At 39.6% G+C, this 17,246-nt stretch overlaps 1 protein-coding gene across 4 annotated transcripts in view; it reads left to right on the top strand.

Moving 5' to 3' along the window:
- bcas3 (BCAS3 microtubule associated cell migration factor) overlaps positions 1-17,246 on the top strand; it is a 208,434-nt gene that overhangs the window by 54,641 nt on the left and 136,547 nt on the right. For 3 of the 4 annotated variants that reach the window (XM_078792600.1, XM_078792602.1, XM_078792601.1), the window contains exons 17-22: positions 2,129-2,253; positions 3,490-3,655; positions 3,748-3,848; positions 12,012-12,103; positions 16,160-16,356; positions 16,440-16,537. In XM_078792600.1, the coding sequence (XP_078648726.1) occupies positions 2,129-2,253; positions 3,490-3,655; positions 3,748-3,848; positions 12,012-12,103; positions 16,160-16,356; positions 16,440-16,537 (779 nt within the window). The remainder of the gene's footprint in view (positions 1-2,128; positions 2,254-3,489; positions 3,656-3,747; positions 3,849-12,011; positions 12,104-16,159; positions 16,357-16,439; positions 16,538-17,246) is intronic. The other variant, XM_058079792.2, reaches the window with a different exon arrangement.

Here is a 17,246-nt window from a genome sequence, read left to right as displayed (position 1 = left end):
TCATTGCCCTAGAAGTTGAAGTAATACATTCAATGCATCATTTGCAATTGTGAATGTATGAAAACGGAAGCAGTTTTTCCCATGAATTATATAAATCAAAACATCCAAAAATATCAATAACGGATACATTTTTGAGAGAATAATTATAGTTTTACAGGCTGAAAACAATGCTAAATGAGGACTGTAAACACCTCCCATTCACCTCTAGTATCATTGTCTACTCTATGTTCCGTTGCTGCTGGCTGTTTTATTCCCTTTCTTGGATCTAAATGAAGCACAGTGCAGAATCTGTGTCGTTTACTATAAAGGGCGTGCACGTGAATAGAAGCCAAAGCTTCACCCCCACCCTCTGAGGTGCTCACATTAGCCCTGGACGTAGTAATGCAAAGGGACTTTGATGGTTCATGTCACAGATTAAATTATGTCCTCAAGGGAAGCGCCATTAGCTCAGTGGAGAGCCCTCATTTGTAAAATTAAAAGTGGAAATGACATGTGAGTAGTCTATCCAGTAAATTATAATTGCAAATATAATGAAGCCCCCCCGCCCGCACCCCCCCACTGTTGTACCCCTGCTGTAGCACATAAAATATGTTTTGTTGGGAGAAAAAATACCCAAATATCAATGACTTAAAAAATAAATTATTCAGTTATCAGCATTGTTAGATATAGTAAAACAAATATTACTGTAACCTCTACTTGCGTCCAGGACGTTTCTCAGTAAATGAACCTCCTAAACCCTGGATCATGTTGCTAGAAAAGTGTACATGGATGATGTTGCTATGAAATGAAGGCCTTGGATGGCTGCTGTAGATGTGAAAACATACGCTCCATAACATTGTGTCGATCACATAGGTCACAAGGTAAAACATACGTCCATTATAGCGATGTGTTTGATCCTATTTATGATTTTATTTGAACAACGTCAAATGAAAAGTAATAAAGCAATACAATGAGAGTAAATGTGTACCACAATGATGCACATTAGCACTCAAAGTCATCAAATGTTACCCATTTATTATAGATAAAAACGTACTTCTACCTGCGATTAAATGTGATTAATTCTGAGTTAACAATGGATTTTTAAAAATGTGATTAATCACAAATAAATATTTTAATCGATGTATACAATATACATAAATATGCACATTTATGCATATATTTAATATTGTATAGTACAAATGTATTTATTTAGAAATATATATTGTATGTTTATAGTAGGAGGTAGGTCTTGGGGACTTAAAAAAAACCTTAAACTATATTATGAAAGCAGGAAGTGAACAAATGTAACAGTTACTGATTGTAAAAGTACCAGATGGAGGGGTAGGATTTAATAAGCTTTGCTTCTTCCTACTCCTTTTGGACATGTGGAACTGGAAACTGATTATGGGATGCACCAATTGTAATCTGATGCATGTTCAAATGAAATAAAACCATTGCCATTACTTTTTAAAAGTAGCTTGCAGGCTGAAAAAGTGTGAGCACCCCTGGTCCGAATTGAAAGTACTGTACCTTGGGATTTGACGTGAAAAGATGACTATATGATAGCAGAGAGCAACATTTCAGCTGTTATTTTTATTTTTTTTTACTGTACCTCTGGATGATGTGACTGTGTTTTGTTGCCCAGCTGTGTCTCATTACACAACTCATTCAGTAAACAAACAGCACCTAATGTCTACGTTCATGTTGCTGTTGGGTGTGATAGGGTTAGCCGGTGTAGACTGCATTTAGAGGTGAAAACAACATTAAAATTAGAGGTGCTGGAAGTCATCCATGAAGAGTAGATGGAGATAACTTCACTCCTGTCCTCTGCAGGTTGTTGCTGAAGACTCAAACAGTTGTTTCTTTCCAGCGCTCACAATGTGTTTGCCATCACCTACTGATGGTTTCTTTGCTTTACCTGTTCCACGTCTGTAAGACAAAAGCGCTTGCTTCTTCAGGGCATTCCTAATGCTTGTGGCGGCGATGAGCAATGTTTGTGCAATGCTTCTGATTGATTTTTTTCATCTTCTCTTAGATTCATAATTGGGTTTTTCACACATACGCAGCTCTGAACAGGAAGTCCTTTATAAATCAAAAGTATAAATTTTATAAAAGTAGACATTTCTCTCTCTTCTATTCCTCTCCAAAGCAAAAGTAAACCACCCCCGCAGATCTCCCCTAGCAAATCCGGTGGAGGAGAGTTCTGTGTGGCTGCCATCTTTGCCTCATCACGATCGTGGTTCATTACCAACCCCAACATGAAAAGAGAGAAAGGTAAGATTCAAGCCCACTCACCAGAATCAATTACAAGTACAGTAAAGTCTCGTTATATCGATATTGTCGGGAGTCGGAAAAAATACCGATATAACCGGACTATCCATATATCCGATCCTGCGCCGAACTGCATTAAAAGTGGGTGGATCTTTGATATGGCATGTAATTTTCTCCTTGAGTTCATGGATTGCGTATCTAGCATGCTTTTGTACTACAATACATTTTGTACTACAGTAAATAAAAATAAACTTACGCTGTAGTGATTACCGGTTACCAGGACATAATTCACCCCGGAACATAATTCACCCCGGAACTATCGATAGGGAAGGTGTTGCCACCCGGAGGGGTAGGCGCGAGGGACGGGTGTTTTCCGCTGTGTGTGCTGCACTCTGGTGGTGGAAGTGTGAAAAATAAAGTTGACTGGAAGCAGCCGTTCGCCGTGTTCTTTTTTGGTATTGAAATCCTTAAGCAAAGATTGATTTAAGCTGCTTTTGTATCGATATAAGCAGACCAAATTGGCTGGCGGGAGATGAAAAGGGCATCCTAGTAACCGGATTATCATAATAACCGTGTATCGTACTAACGGAGCTAATTATATCATAAAAGACTAGAAATTTGCCGGGAAATGAAAATAGTATCGTAATAAGTAGTAATTCGTTATAACCGATATCGATATAACGAGACTTTACTGTACCTTAAATTGTGGTGTTTAATCCAGTACTTTTTTCCTCCATAAGATCTGAACCTTGCGGTTTATATAGCAGTGTGGCTAATCTAGAGCTAAATTCTAATCCGGTGACGTCTCCCTTATTACAGAACTACTACGAATTGTTTAATTGCTGCTCGTGAGTCTGAGGAAATGGTAGCAGTCCACTCACTTGCCAACGCATTGGAAATTGCAGGGCATCACTATATACAACAGTCTGACTCACTGTGTCATCTTCAACACTGAATTCATCACGCATCAACTTAACACTCCAGAATTATACCTCAGAAATATACAAACATGTACCAATGCCATGTTTAAAATGAAAAAAAAAAACAGCACTTTGACGTTTTCCCATAAGGCATTGATTGGGGCGCTGCAAAGACGTCAGCTTCCCTCTGGGTCTGGCCTCCTGACTCCTCTGGCTCTTTTTGGTGGACAGAGGCGGCAGCATTGCAGCCTCAACACTAGCTATCTTTCACATCCCAAAAATATTCACAGTGTTATTGTATTACTCATCTTGTTCCCAGATCAGTCAAGGCAGACTGTGGTGGACTCACTGTACATTATTAGTTGCTATGGCAACCTGGTGGAGCATGTTCTCGAACCTCGGCCCATAATCACCGCACAGAAAATAAGCGACGACACCGCTTTGGAACTTTGTACCTCTCCACGGGCCTGCTGGACTCTAGCAAGGTGACTGACACTCATTTTTTGCTATGTTTTTTCAAAACTATGAGAGAATCAGTCGCTGTTATTGATTGTTTTATTTGTTTTGAATTGAAAAGCAGAACTCCACAATGGAATGAGCTGCAGCCGCCCTTCAACTCCAACCACCCCTTAGTTCTGGCCTCTGAGTTGGTGCAGTCCTGCCAGTACCTTTTGGCCGGTAAGCACCGTACACACATTTCACCTCCATGGGAAAGACCAAAGAGCTGTCAAAAAACATTTGAGATATATGGAAGAGAAAGAAACTGGGATTTGACCTGCATTGTGAACATAGCCTGAGATTTTCAGACCAATTAGCTGACACCTTTAAAGGAAAACTTTTAGTGGAATTTTGCCCATCATCCACAATCTTTTTAAAGAGAAAAAAAACAATTAGCATGAGAGAGCTAACAATGTACATAATGGGACAGATATATTTAAACTATAAAGCCCAAAGTTTGATGTTTTTATATTTTTACAGGTACACTCATGGTAACATCTAATACTTACAGTATTTTTGCTGTATTTTCATACAAAATTTCATACAAAACTGAGTATTTTTGTGGCAGTTTAAAGGAAATAACTTGAAGGCTACCGTTTAGGTCAGGGGTCTCAAACACACGGCATTTGGCCCGCAGGACACCAGTTTGAGGCCCCCGCCTTGATATGAACGTTTAATGTTAAAGTTTGATATGGATGCTGTATGGTATCATGTACCCAGAAAAAATTATTACGTTTGATTCATGTTCATGTTAAAGGTTAAATAACTGTTAATAGTTATCCTCCCTATCCGTGTGGAAGTGGTAAGTTTTTGGCTATTTAAGTTTAAAGGAAATAACTTGAAGGCTACCGTTTAGGTCAGGGGTCTCAAACACACGGCATTTGGCCCGCAGGACACCAGTTTGAGGCCCCCGCCTTGATATGAAAGTTTAATGTCAGTGCGGCCCGCGCAAGTTTGATATGGATGCTGTATGGTATCATGTACCCAGAAAAAAATATTACGTTTGATTCATGTTCATGTTAAAGGTTAAATAACTGTTAATAGTTATCCTCCCTATCCGTGTGGAAGTGGTAAGTTTTTGGCTATTTAAGTTTAAAGGAAATAACTTGAAGGCTACCGTTTAGGTCAGGGGTCTCAAACACACGGCATTTGGCCCGCAGGACACCAGTTTGAGGCCCCCGCCTTGATATGAAAGTTTAATGTCAGTGCAGCCCGCGCAAGTTTGATATGGATGCTGTATGGTATCATGTACCCAGAAAAAAATATTACGTTTGATTCATGTTCATGTTAAAGGTTAAATAACTGTTAATAGTTATCCTCCCTATCCGTGTGGAAGTGGTAAGTTTTTGGCTATTTAAGTTTAAAGGAAATAACTTGAAGGCTACCGTTTAGGTCAGGGGTCTCAAACACACGGCATTTGGCCCGCAGGACACCAGTTTGAGGCCCCCGCCTTGATATGAACGTTTAATGTTAAAGTTTGATATGGATGCTGTATGGTATCATGTACCCAGAAAAAATTATTACGTTTAATTAATGTTCATGTTAAAGGTTAAATAACTGTTAATAGTTATCCTCCCTATCCGTGTGGAAGTGGTAAGTTTTTGGCTATTTAAGTTTAAAGGAAATAACTTGAAGGCTACCGTTTAGGTCGCTAGCTCTCTAGTTTGCGAGTTAGCATGTGTCTCAGGACCCTGCAGTTGCGCAATATGTTGTAAATAAAAAGTCGTGTTTTGTCATGTCTACAGGGCTCTAATAATGCTTTGTTCATTTTAATCTGAAAAAAATAATTTGTCTACCCACCAAGGATTTTTTCCATCAGGATTGTGGATGATGGGCAAAAAATGGCGTATGCAACTTATAGGCCCCATTTTGGCATATGCAAGCTTTATGGATGAGGAGCCAGGTACGCACGGGAGCTGTACTTACCACCGTCCTCGGTCTAAACTTGTAGGGTATTGTCTGAAATTAGTTCTTCATGGTGGCCCGTATTGTCAGAGTAATGAGGACGCGTTGGAGTGATGTACACCGCCGCCATATCCCGCCACGGTGTCTGCCAAGATGGCTCATATAAGTGAATGCATAACGAGAGACATATTTCAGTCCAATTAGCAGGTGGCAAATAACACTGGTGTGTTTCTTTATTCTCCTAACTAATCGAGTGTGACCAGGCATATTATTTTTTTCATTTTTGTGTTCTTGCCATCTTCCCTCTGGGACAGCTTTTTATAAACAGCACCCTGCACCCCCTGCCAACCAAGTTTCTCTTGGAATGCCATCTTACATTTTTGAGCTTTTGCACTCTACATCCTGCTTGTCAGCACGGCGCCTTTGCCAGCCTTCTTCTCTATTGTGTCCTGCGGGGCTTTGGCAGCACGCTGAAGAAGTCATCCAGAAGAAGAAGTCCTTTTAACTATGCACTGAATTACGAAGCAGCCGCACACACCTCGTCCAACTGGCTTTTGTAAAGACACGGTAACTTGCAGATTCTTCTTCTCAGTGTCTACTTTACATTGCTGCTACAATCACACGGCATGAGCCAACTATCATGTAGACAATAAAGTATGCATTTCCACAACGCCTTCAAACGTGCACACATAGTACATCGCCAACAGGACTTGATTGACTGCTCTTGGTCTCAGGTCTCATGGTTGTATATTGAATAACCCAGTCTGATTAAAAATGCATTATGCACGGAAAGGAATAAGATGGGTAGAGGAAGGACCGGGGTCAGGCCTCATCAGCGTCTCGAGGATGCCTTGATAAAAGGCAGCACTGGCGCCACTTCTTGCTCGCTATCTACGCCTGTCCGTCCATCCAAGGCAGCGACTGCAGGCACAGTGGAACCTCAGTTGGTGTCTTTAATCCGTTCCACCGGGTTCCGGCTTAAACTGAAACGTACTCTAACTAAGCCCACAAGAAATCATGCATCCAATTACAGCCAAATATGTTAACACAAAGCATGTTTTCCAATTATGGTAATTATGGTTTTATTTCATTTGAACATGCATCAGATTACAATTGAATGCATCACATAATCAGTTCACAGTTCCACATGTCCAAAAGGAGTAGGAAGAAGCAAAGCTTATTAAATCCTACCCCTCCATCTGGTACTTTTACAATCACTAACATTTTACATTACGTTACATTACATTTTACGTTACATTTGTTCACTTCCTGCTTTCCAAATATATTTATTTTTCTTTTTTTTTCTTTTTTTTATTTTTCTTGTCAAGTACTGAAGTACTCGGTGATATGAGCATCCAATGCCATAATGGGTACCATAGTGCGTGTCAATATAGTGTATATATATAGCACATCATGACTGGTTCAAGACTCTTCATCCTTGTATTTAGCAAACATCAACTGCTTGTATTGTTTCTTGAATTGGCTCATCGTTGTGCATTGTTTGATTCCCTTACTCAATCCATTCCATAGTTTGATTCCACATACTGAAATGCTATGGCTAGCATAACGTAGTCCTAGCATAGAAGTGTTTCAAATGTACTTCTTCCCTGAGATCATATTTCTCCTCTCTTGTAGAGAAGTATTGGATGACATTTTTAGCTAATTGCTTATTTTTAGCCTTATGCATTATTTTAGCTCTTTGAAGATGAACTATATCAGCAAGTTGTGATTTTAGAAATAAGGAGTTAGTATGTTCTCTGTAGGCGGCATTATGAATTATCCTTACTGGCCTTTTTTGCAGTACATTTATGAGTTAAGATTGCTTTTATAGTTATTAGCCCATATTTCCACACAATAAGTAAGATATGGTAGAACCAGAGAGCAATAAAAAGTGTGGAGTGATTTCGCTTTGTTCAATATTGAAATATTTCTGGCCACCTTATGTTGTATATTTGTAATACGAGGCTTCCAGTTATGGTTTTAATCGCAGAAAATAATTGGAAATACATATAAATAAGGGGTGCAGGACATGAGAGAACTATGATGTAATACCCAAAAATCTGATGACGTTAAAAAAATAGTTCAGATAACTCATCATTAAGACTGATGTAGACTTTAACTGATCCATCGGGACTGTGGATGAAGGGTGAAAGTGTAGATTCCCTATAAACTATAGTGGCTTCATGCTATTTGTTCATTATGAAAGCTGGATGTTTCTAGAAACATCTAGAAGTTAGCACCTGTGATTCTCTCTCAGTCCTAAGCGTGACCATGATGCCCCCACCCCCCCCACTACCTGTTGTATCCTTGTAAACGTGGAGACTGACTGACTCTGTGTGCGGACACATGACATGGCGGCCGCAGATACCTTGTCAATAGTTCTTTATTGCTCTTGGAGAAGGGGGCCACAGTGAGGCCTTTGGAGCGCCAGGCGTTGGTAATGAGAAACCTTGGCGCCATGACTGGGTCACTAATCAAAGAGAAGTAGAAAAAAATGCATGTGGTAATTGTAGCTGGCTGAAAGAAGGAGCTGCCAATCAAATCTAGCTGTAATGATAATGGCCGAGTATGCCAGGACGTGCCACTCAAAACGGGGGAGCGTAAGGCAACAGACACATGGAGCTGCCTACTGACATCCTCGCAGGTGAATTTCATGGAAAGATGCGAAACCAGCAGGTCTAGCGCACCGTCCGGCTATGAGCTGCTTATCTTTTCCCTGAGATCAGTCTTAACAGCCGCTGGCTGTGGGCCCCAGGCCCGAGAGATTGGGCTTCATCAGTACCGAGGAAACCTTTGTTCTTGTTCTGACTGCCTGCTTCACTGCTCCAACTAACAGGCCACATTCAGCACGGCCAACACCACCCCCCCGACATTTAATAAAGACACTGTGTTCCGTGCTGCTGGACAGCTTCTCTACTCATTATGCACTCATACAGCTGTTTACTTTGGAAAGATGAGCGTGATCTCATACAGCACACAGTATGGATGGACTGTCTGTATGCATGCCTTACAAATAGAAATATATAGAAATACATCAAGGAAAGGATGCAACTTTGATATGTTCTATAGCTATGTTAGAAGTTATATATGTCTCAAGAAAAATGTGAATTTAAACCAAATATGACCATTATGTCATTGTATGGTCATATCACCTCGTACTTTGGTATGAGGTACATTATTTAAAAAAAAAAAAAAACAAAAAAAAAACTTAAACTGTATTATAGAAAGCAGGAAGTGAACAAATGTAACAGTTACTGATTGTAAAAGTACCAGATGGAGGGGTAGGATTTAATAAGCTTTGCTTTGTCATACAATATAGGTTAAAATACAATAACCAATACAATAACAAAGATATATTTATCCATCCTTCTATTTTCTATGCCGCTTATCCTCACAGGAGTCATGCGTACTATGCTGGAGCCTATCCCAGCTGTCTTTGGGCAATAAGTGGGGTATACCGTATTCAAGGCCCATATCCAACAACATATTGGATGTATTATGATGTAACTCTCCACTCATGGATTTCACTTCAAAACAATTTAAAGCGATAAAAATGGCCACAAGGTGGCAGAAGTGCAATTGATAAGCATTGATAAGCCCAGCATGCATCATTTCCATAGAAGAATCAAACATGACAGGAAGGAGGAAGTGAGGGAGCATGGAGTAGTGTAGTATGCAGAAGGTTACACATTGCACAAAAAAGCTTGCACAGTGAAAATTGTAAATACTTCACGGTGTTATATTTTTAAATGTAAAGCAAGCCTTTTTTGGTTGGTTGATTATGTTATTATAGTTCATTCAGATATTTGAGCTGTCACAAAAGTCGAAGTTATGCTTGAAATTTATATTTATATAGATATTATATAGATATTTATTATTTATGTAGATGTTTTTTTCTTTGTTCTAGTCAGGAACTGATATTTTCCCGACACTTTTTTAACTTTAAAAAGTTTTTCCTGATGAAAGTCTAATCTTTCTTTTGGTAGGTTCCATATTTATTCATTATTATTTTTTTATATTTCAACATAATGCTGCTAAAATGTTGTTTTTTCACAATTTTTCTGAAAAAAAAACATCTTTGAATGCTAATATTGAGTTATTTTTCATTATTTATTTATTATTTTCAATTATGTTCTTGTTAAATTACAGCTTTTTCTCATTAAATTTCAACTTAATATTTTGACTTTATTCTTATAAAATTACTGCTGAATTCCGCTATTGCTTTTTATTTTATTTTTTTAGCTTTCTTGCTAAATTACAATTTTAGGATGTGCTGTGGGCAGATTAAAAAAAAAAAACAAAGTGCCACGTAACTACAAATGGCCCTCATGCCGCACTGTGGACACCCCTGCTCTAATGAGACTTGGTATGATCCACTAATGTGGCATTTAAAAACACTCTCCATGTAAAGTGCCATTGATGTTGTGAGTCTTAAGAGTCTGTAATGAGTGTTTTCCAAGTGGAGCGACTGGTCGGACCCGGTAGAGATGAGTAGATATGTCGCCGGCTCAGTCCGTCTGGCTCCTGACGCGCGTCCTAACAGACAACAACACGGAGGATTGTCTCTTTGCACAAACACACACAGGAAACCAGATCTAGCTAGTCCGCCAACTGCTTCATGACATCAATAATTGATTAGGAACAGCTATTGGCCCCTTGGGTCAAACAGGAGGACACATAAGGGCTCTCATCACTTTCCTCCAGCCATTGTCATTATCATAATAATAATAATAATAATTAGCTTAGATGTAGTATGATCTCAGTCAGAGGTGTCCAAACTCGGCTAAACATGTCAGTATAATTACACACAACTCCAACTTTGACTTATTCATACTTCTTGCAAAGGCCATCTGGTCCAAAGTGCAGCTGGGGGGCTATTTCTGACCTGCATTTCCTTCTTTATGGACCCATGCTATGTTCTAAAAATAAAATAAATGTATTATCTAATTTAATACCAAATATGTAGTTACAGTATATGTTTTTACGAACCTGAATGTCTGACCCAAGAATGTATTTATACATCCTGTGTGTGTGTTTTTTTTTTTGTGCAAGAGGTGATGCAACTCTCAACTCGTGCATTTCGCTTCAGAGCAATTTGAAATCACACAAACGGCCACAAGTTGGCAGAAGTGTCTTTAATAAGAGCTCAGCAGAGGTCATGTTAAAGGTAAAATCACACATGACAAGAAGGATGAAGTGGGAGGGCGCGGAGGAGTGTAGCGTGCCAAAGGTTACACATTGTCGGGACATTGTAGGATTCTTAATGAGTCTTGAACCAGTCATGATGTGCTATACATATCACTATATTGACACTTACTATGGTACCCATTACATCATTAAAATAAAATAAAAAAAAAAGAATAACAAAATAAAATAACTTATATTAAGAAAGCAGGAAGTGAACAAATGTAACAGTTACTGATTGTAAAAGTACCAGATGGAGGGGTAGGATTTAATAAGACTGTCCTGTCAAGACTGTAAATAGTTCATGGTGTTGTTGTTGGTTTAGTTTAGACATTTAATCTGTCACAAAAGCAAAACATATATAAAAAAAACACGTTTCTTAAATATCCAAATCTGTACTTTTTACTACTTTTACTATGCACAAAATAACCGGATTATCATAATAACCGGGTATCGTACTAACGGAGCTAATTATATCATAAAAGACTAGAAATTTGCCGGGAAATGAAAATAGTATCGTAATAAGCAGTACTTCGATATAACCGATATCGATATAACGAGACTTTACTGTATTTTTAGCAACTTTACAGATACTTTTATAATATTGTCCAACTATCCATCAGTGTAGCTTAAGCTACTTCATCCAGCTCCTCCCAGCAAATGCCTCGGTGTTCCCAGGCCAGTTGAGAGACATGGTCTCGCCAATGTGGTCTGGGTCTTCTCCGAGGCCTCCTACCGGTTGGATGTCCCCTGAACACCTCCACAGATGGGTGTCTGGGAGGCATGGGGTCTTAAACCCACGATTTTGTGCTTTTTCTCGTAACCTTTTTTTTTAAGCCTTGCTGGAATCATCCTTTGTTTTGTTTTTTTTTTAGAACTGCAATTAATTTTTTTTTTTTTTTTTTTTTTTTGCTGCAAGAAATTTTAATTTAAGTCAATTTGTCTTCAATATCCAAATCATATGGCAGCCGGGCTGGACAGATCTAAGTATTATCTTGCTTGAATGATGTGGTATTCATTGTCTTGATGGTTTGTACATTTTAGATATACAGGAAGTGTAGAAACGGTTATGTGTTTCATTCGAAGCCGCTGGGGAATAACAAAGACGCCACTTGGAACATCTTGAGTGGAAAGGAAGCAACCAACCTGTCAGTACTTCAAACGTCAATGAAAAGAAAGTGACCATTGCAAACACAAGATAAACAAATAGTTGTATGATACAGATGAAGTATCGTCACGTGTGTTGTTTTTCAGGGATGTCCCCGAGCCAGATGAAAGATGAAGAGTCATCGGATGTCCCGGCGTGGGAGCAGAGCGGACAGTACGACGAGGAGTGGCTCTCTCAGGTCAGCCGTCTTCACTCACGTAGCCGCGGCATGCTCCTCTCATGCGAGGTTCTGACACCCACGGCACACCCGCTCTGGTCCCAGTCAGCGCTAGCTGTGTTGCTTTGTGTTCCATGAATATTTCATAGCATTTGTATTGCATGCCTGAACAATTTCACCATCCTTCCTTTGTCTTGTGTGATTTGTTTTTTAGAGCCCATCAATTTTGGATGCGCCAGTAACATTTTCATAATGTCATACCATAAATCTAGCACGACTTGGCTAAAGGCCTTCTGGATTTACACACAACGACTCAACAGTACATTTTCCTCAACCAAAACAGACAAGAACACCACTGGATCACATACTGTATGTCAACAGTAGTGGTTGGGTCAAACCACACATTATGTCTGGATTTAAAGGAAAGCATTATTTATCATTTTTATCATTTTTAAAATATGAGTGAAGAAATTTTTAGTTTTTGAGATTTTTAAACACATTTTCATAATGACTGCATATATTTTTCCTGGCTGCACGGTGGACGAGTGGTTAGCGCTCAGGCCTCACAGCAAGGAGACCCGAGTTCAATTTCATCCACGGCCATCTCTGTGTGGAGTTTGCATGTTCTCCTTGTGCATGCGTGGGTTTTCTCTGGTTTCCTCCCACATTCCAAAAACATGAATGTGAGTGTGAATGGTTGTTTGTCTATATGTGCCCTGTGATTGGCTGGCCGCCTCTCGCCCGAAGACAGCTGGGATAGGCTCCAGCACGCCGTGACCCTCGTGAGGATAAGCGGTGTAGAAAATGAATGAATGAACGTTAACCCTAACCGAAAGTTAACCTGCTCACAAATTGTAGTCATTTTATTATTTCAATTAATTTCTTCAAAGATAGAATTTTTTAAAACTTTATTTTTGTAGTTTCTAAGTATGAAAGCCACACCTTGACACACCCAAACGTAATTTTAGTTATTACGGAGAAATAACTAGATCTTGGTCTCATTGGACCAGCTTTGCTCCAGAAGACATCTGGATTGTCCATGCAAGCATCTGCAAGCTTCAGTCTCTTTCTTGATCGGCATCTTCTCAGTGGATGGTGATGTAAACGTGTCTTCACCTTGGACAGTGACGCTGTTGTTCCAGTAGGTGCTAGTTCATGACAGGGTTCCTGGATTGTTCCTCAACATCCTAACCAATTCCCTGGTTTGGTAAACAGTTTAGGTCTTCTTCCAGATCTTGTTGAAAGGGTGACATATCCAAATAACAATTGCTAGAAGCGACGATCTTGGAACCTGCACTGTATAAGTCATTCTAGAACCATCAACAGCTGCTATGGCGAGATTTCTGTGAAATATATACGTAAGAATGTCATGACTGTCGGAAAAGCGATGTTCAGACATGCTGCGTTTTCAGCCTGGTTAACCCCCACAGCTCTCTTCTCGGATGTCGGCAGGTAACCCTCTAGGTTTTTGCCATCAATAATTCTGCTGCATGCATAATTTATTGGCTCAAATGCGTCCCACTTAGCTTGCAGAAGTTGTGGTCTACATCAGCTATGATAGTTTACCAAATAGCATAAAGGCCACCCAGGAGACACAAAGGCAATGGTGTATTAACAAGACATACGCAGTTACAGTAAAGTCTCGTTATATCGATATTCTCGGGAGTCGGAAAAAATATCGATATAACCGGACTATCCATATATCCGATCCTGCGCCGAACTGCATTAAAAGTGGGCAATAATGCACTCGACATTGTTCTATAGTATAGAGGACTGAGGTATGGAGGACCAAAACTGCCAAAATAATAAATAAATAAATAAAAGTGGAAATAAAAACAAAAATGAAAAAAATATCAAAAAATTCAATACAAAAAAATTAATATAAATGGAAATAAAAACAAAAATAAAAAATATATACATAAATAAATAAATAAAAGCAAAAATAAATACAAAAATAAAAAACAAGATTCAAAAATTAAAAATAAATACAAAAATAAATCTAGAAATAAATACAAAAATAAATATATAAATAGAATTACATATCAATAAATAAATAAAAGCACTCTGCTCTCATATGTATTTATTTCATGCTGCAGACAATGTCAGCTTGAAATGCAGAAGGAAAAACTATTCAAATGAGGGGGCGGTCCTAAGTGTGTCTTGGGTTGAACTGTTCGCCTATTGATTGATCGACATGTGAGTGCGCCATTCTACGGTGCAGTGTTCTCTCGCTCACACCGAGCAGGTGGGCTATTTCGTGGATTTTCAGACCCGCGAACAAGTAAGTCTCCACGGCTTGCATGGACCAACTTGTCCACTGTCACCAGAACTTGCGATTTGAATGTTTAGGTACTCCACAACTTCACACAAGGTCCTGTAAACTACAGGGTTGAACTCTGAGTCTGTTGTTTCATTTGTGTGAATTAACTGCTCCAATACGGCTTCCACCCGGAAAAGCAGGTAATCCGGGGAAGCATTATCCGAAATATCTACTAGCAAACGGAGATCCCTGGAGATTGCAGCCATATTTACCGCCATTGAGAGTGGTGTGGTGACTTCCTCTTGCTGTGGCTGTTTGCAGGCATACCTAGTCGATTTTCGCACTCACATGTCGATCAACCAATAGGCGAACAGTTCAACCCAAGACACACTTAGGACCGCCCCCTCATTTGAATAGTTTTTCCTTCTGCATTTCAAGCTGACATTGTCTGCAGCATGAAATAAATACATATGAGAGCAGAGTGCTTTTATTTATTTATTGATATGTAATTCTATTTATATATTTATTTTTGTATTTATTTTTAATTTTTGAATCTTGTTTTTTATTTTTGTATTTATTTTTGTTTTTATTTATTTATGTATATATTTTTTTATTTTTGTTTTTATTTCCAATTATATTTATTTTTTTGTATTTAATTTTTTGATTTTTTTTTTCATTTTTGTTTTTATTTTCACTTTTATTTATTTATTTATTTATTATTTTGGCAGTTTTGGTCCTCCATAGTGAGGGACTTGTGACGTCATACCAATAAATAAAAACAATGAGGCGAGATTACCCGTAGTGTGAAGGTGAGCAAATCAAGTGCTCCTTTTTTCTCCTGCTTGTGATGTTAACGGTCTGTCGTAACGTCACTTGTGTACGAACATTCCCTTTCCGAGAAAGACATTTTGCGTGCTACTTGTACAAAATACAAAAAGCCTTATCAGCCAGTACGCCAGACGTACTGATGCGTGTGTCCAAATATCGGTTATCAGTTTCATATAGGTCTTCAGAAGCAGAAAGTTATCGGTAAAAAGATAGCGTGCATGACGACACTAGACCTTAGACCTTAGACCCTGAGTGCAGGAGCATTCCATCATCATGATCTGTGTCCACTAAAGGGTTGTTCAATATCTCAACATGATATACGTGAGTGCCATAACATTATCACTTCAACTCATTCATGGAGTCATACAGCTTAAGTTGGCTTAAGTCTGACCTGTTTATGTCAACAACCGGTCTATGTTGAACTAGAGAAGCACTCTAGAGTGCAGACCTCTGCCAAGCGCCATAGAAGAACAAGAGGCTGCACGGTAATCGTGTGGTTAGCACGCAGACCGAACAGCTAGGAGAACAGGGTTCAATTCCACCCTCTGCCATCTCTATGTGGAGTTTGCATGTTCTCCCCGTGCATGCGTGGGTTTTCTCCGGGTACTCCGGTTTCCTCCCACATTCCAAAAACATGCTAGGTTAATTAGCGACTCCAAATTGTCCATAGGTATGAATGTGAGTGTGAATGGTTGTTTGTCTATATGTGCCCTGTGATTGGTTGGCGACCAGTCCAGGGTGTACCCCGCCTCTCGCCCAAAGACAGCTGGGATAGGCTCCAGCACCCCCCGCGATCCTCGTGAGGAAAAGCAGTAGAAAATGAATGAATGATTCAATGCACATTATTACGTTGCTGGTGGTAAAGGTTGCCGACCCCTGAGATTGTGCAAGGTGCTTTCACTGTTTAAGTTCCGCACTGCCTGTTGAGTTGATGTTTAAATATCACAACAAAATGTTGTCATGTCATGTTGTTATGTTCTTTATTTCAGGTGGAGATTGTCACTCATACAGGTCCACATCGTCGCCTTTGGATGGGACCCCAGTTTCAGTTTAAGACCATTCATCCCTCAGGCCAGACCACCGTCATTTCGTCCTCCTCTTCAGTGCTTCAGTCCCAGGGTCCGTCCGATGCACAGCAGCCTCTCCTGGACTTTGACACAGATGACCTGGACCTACATAGCCTGAGGTACCATCATATAAATTACATTATAATACTCTTTTCATTCAGATTTTTATTTTACAATACTGTATGATATTTAATATGTTTAGGATCCAGCCTCTGCGTTCAGATCCAGTCAGCATGCCTGGATCGTCAGGGCTGGTGTCTGATCGTCAAGGACAGGTGAACATCATGGATGCCGGTCCAGGTAGGAAACTGAATTTTTTTGTGTCGGTGTGTGTTTTGCCCTGATGATTGTCCGACACCTACACCACCTTTTTGGTGTACTGGTTGTGTCTGATGGGTCATCACATGTATTGAGACCAGGATTTATAGAAGACTTGTTTTTGATGGCTGTTTGGGCCGGCTGTGTTTGTGACCAGTGGCCGTGGTTCCTCATTTGTGGTAAAGGTGCTACCTTGTCTTATTGTGTGTGTTTTGTGTAAAGCGCACATCATCATGATTGGGTTGCCATATCTGTGGTATTGCTTTGTCTTTTGTGTGCCATTACATGTATTCATATTACAGTAAAGTCTCGTTATATTGATATCGGTTAAAACAAATTACTACTTATTACGATACTATTTTCATTTCCCGGCAAATTTCTAGTCTTTTATGATATAATTAGCTCCGTTAGTACGATACACGGTTATTATGATAATCCGGTTACTACGATGCCCTTTTCATCTCCCGCCAGCCAATTTGGTCTGCTTATATCGATACAAAAGCAGCTTAAATCAATCTTTGCTTAAGGATTTCAATACCAAAAAAGAACACGGCGAACGGCTGCTTCCAGTCAACTTTATTTTTCACACTTCCACCACCAGAGTGCAGCACACACAGCGGAAAACACCCGTCCCTCGCGCCTACCCCTCCGGGTGGCAACACCTTCCCTATCGATAGTTCCGGGGTGAATT

The sequence above is a fragment of the Doryrhamphus excisus genome, linkage group LG8 (genome assembly GCF_037039965.1).
Source record: "Doryrhamphus excisus strain RoL-2023G ecotype Guam linkage group LG8, RoL_Dexc_Guam_v1.1, whole genome shotgun sequence".
NCBI lineage: Eukaryota > Metazoa > Chordata > Actinopteri > Syngnathiformes > Syngnathidae > Doryrhamphus > Doryrhamphus excisus.
This window is presented reverse-complemented; position numbering and strand designations above follow the sequence as displayed.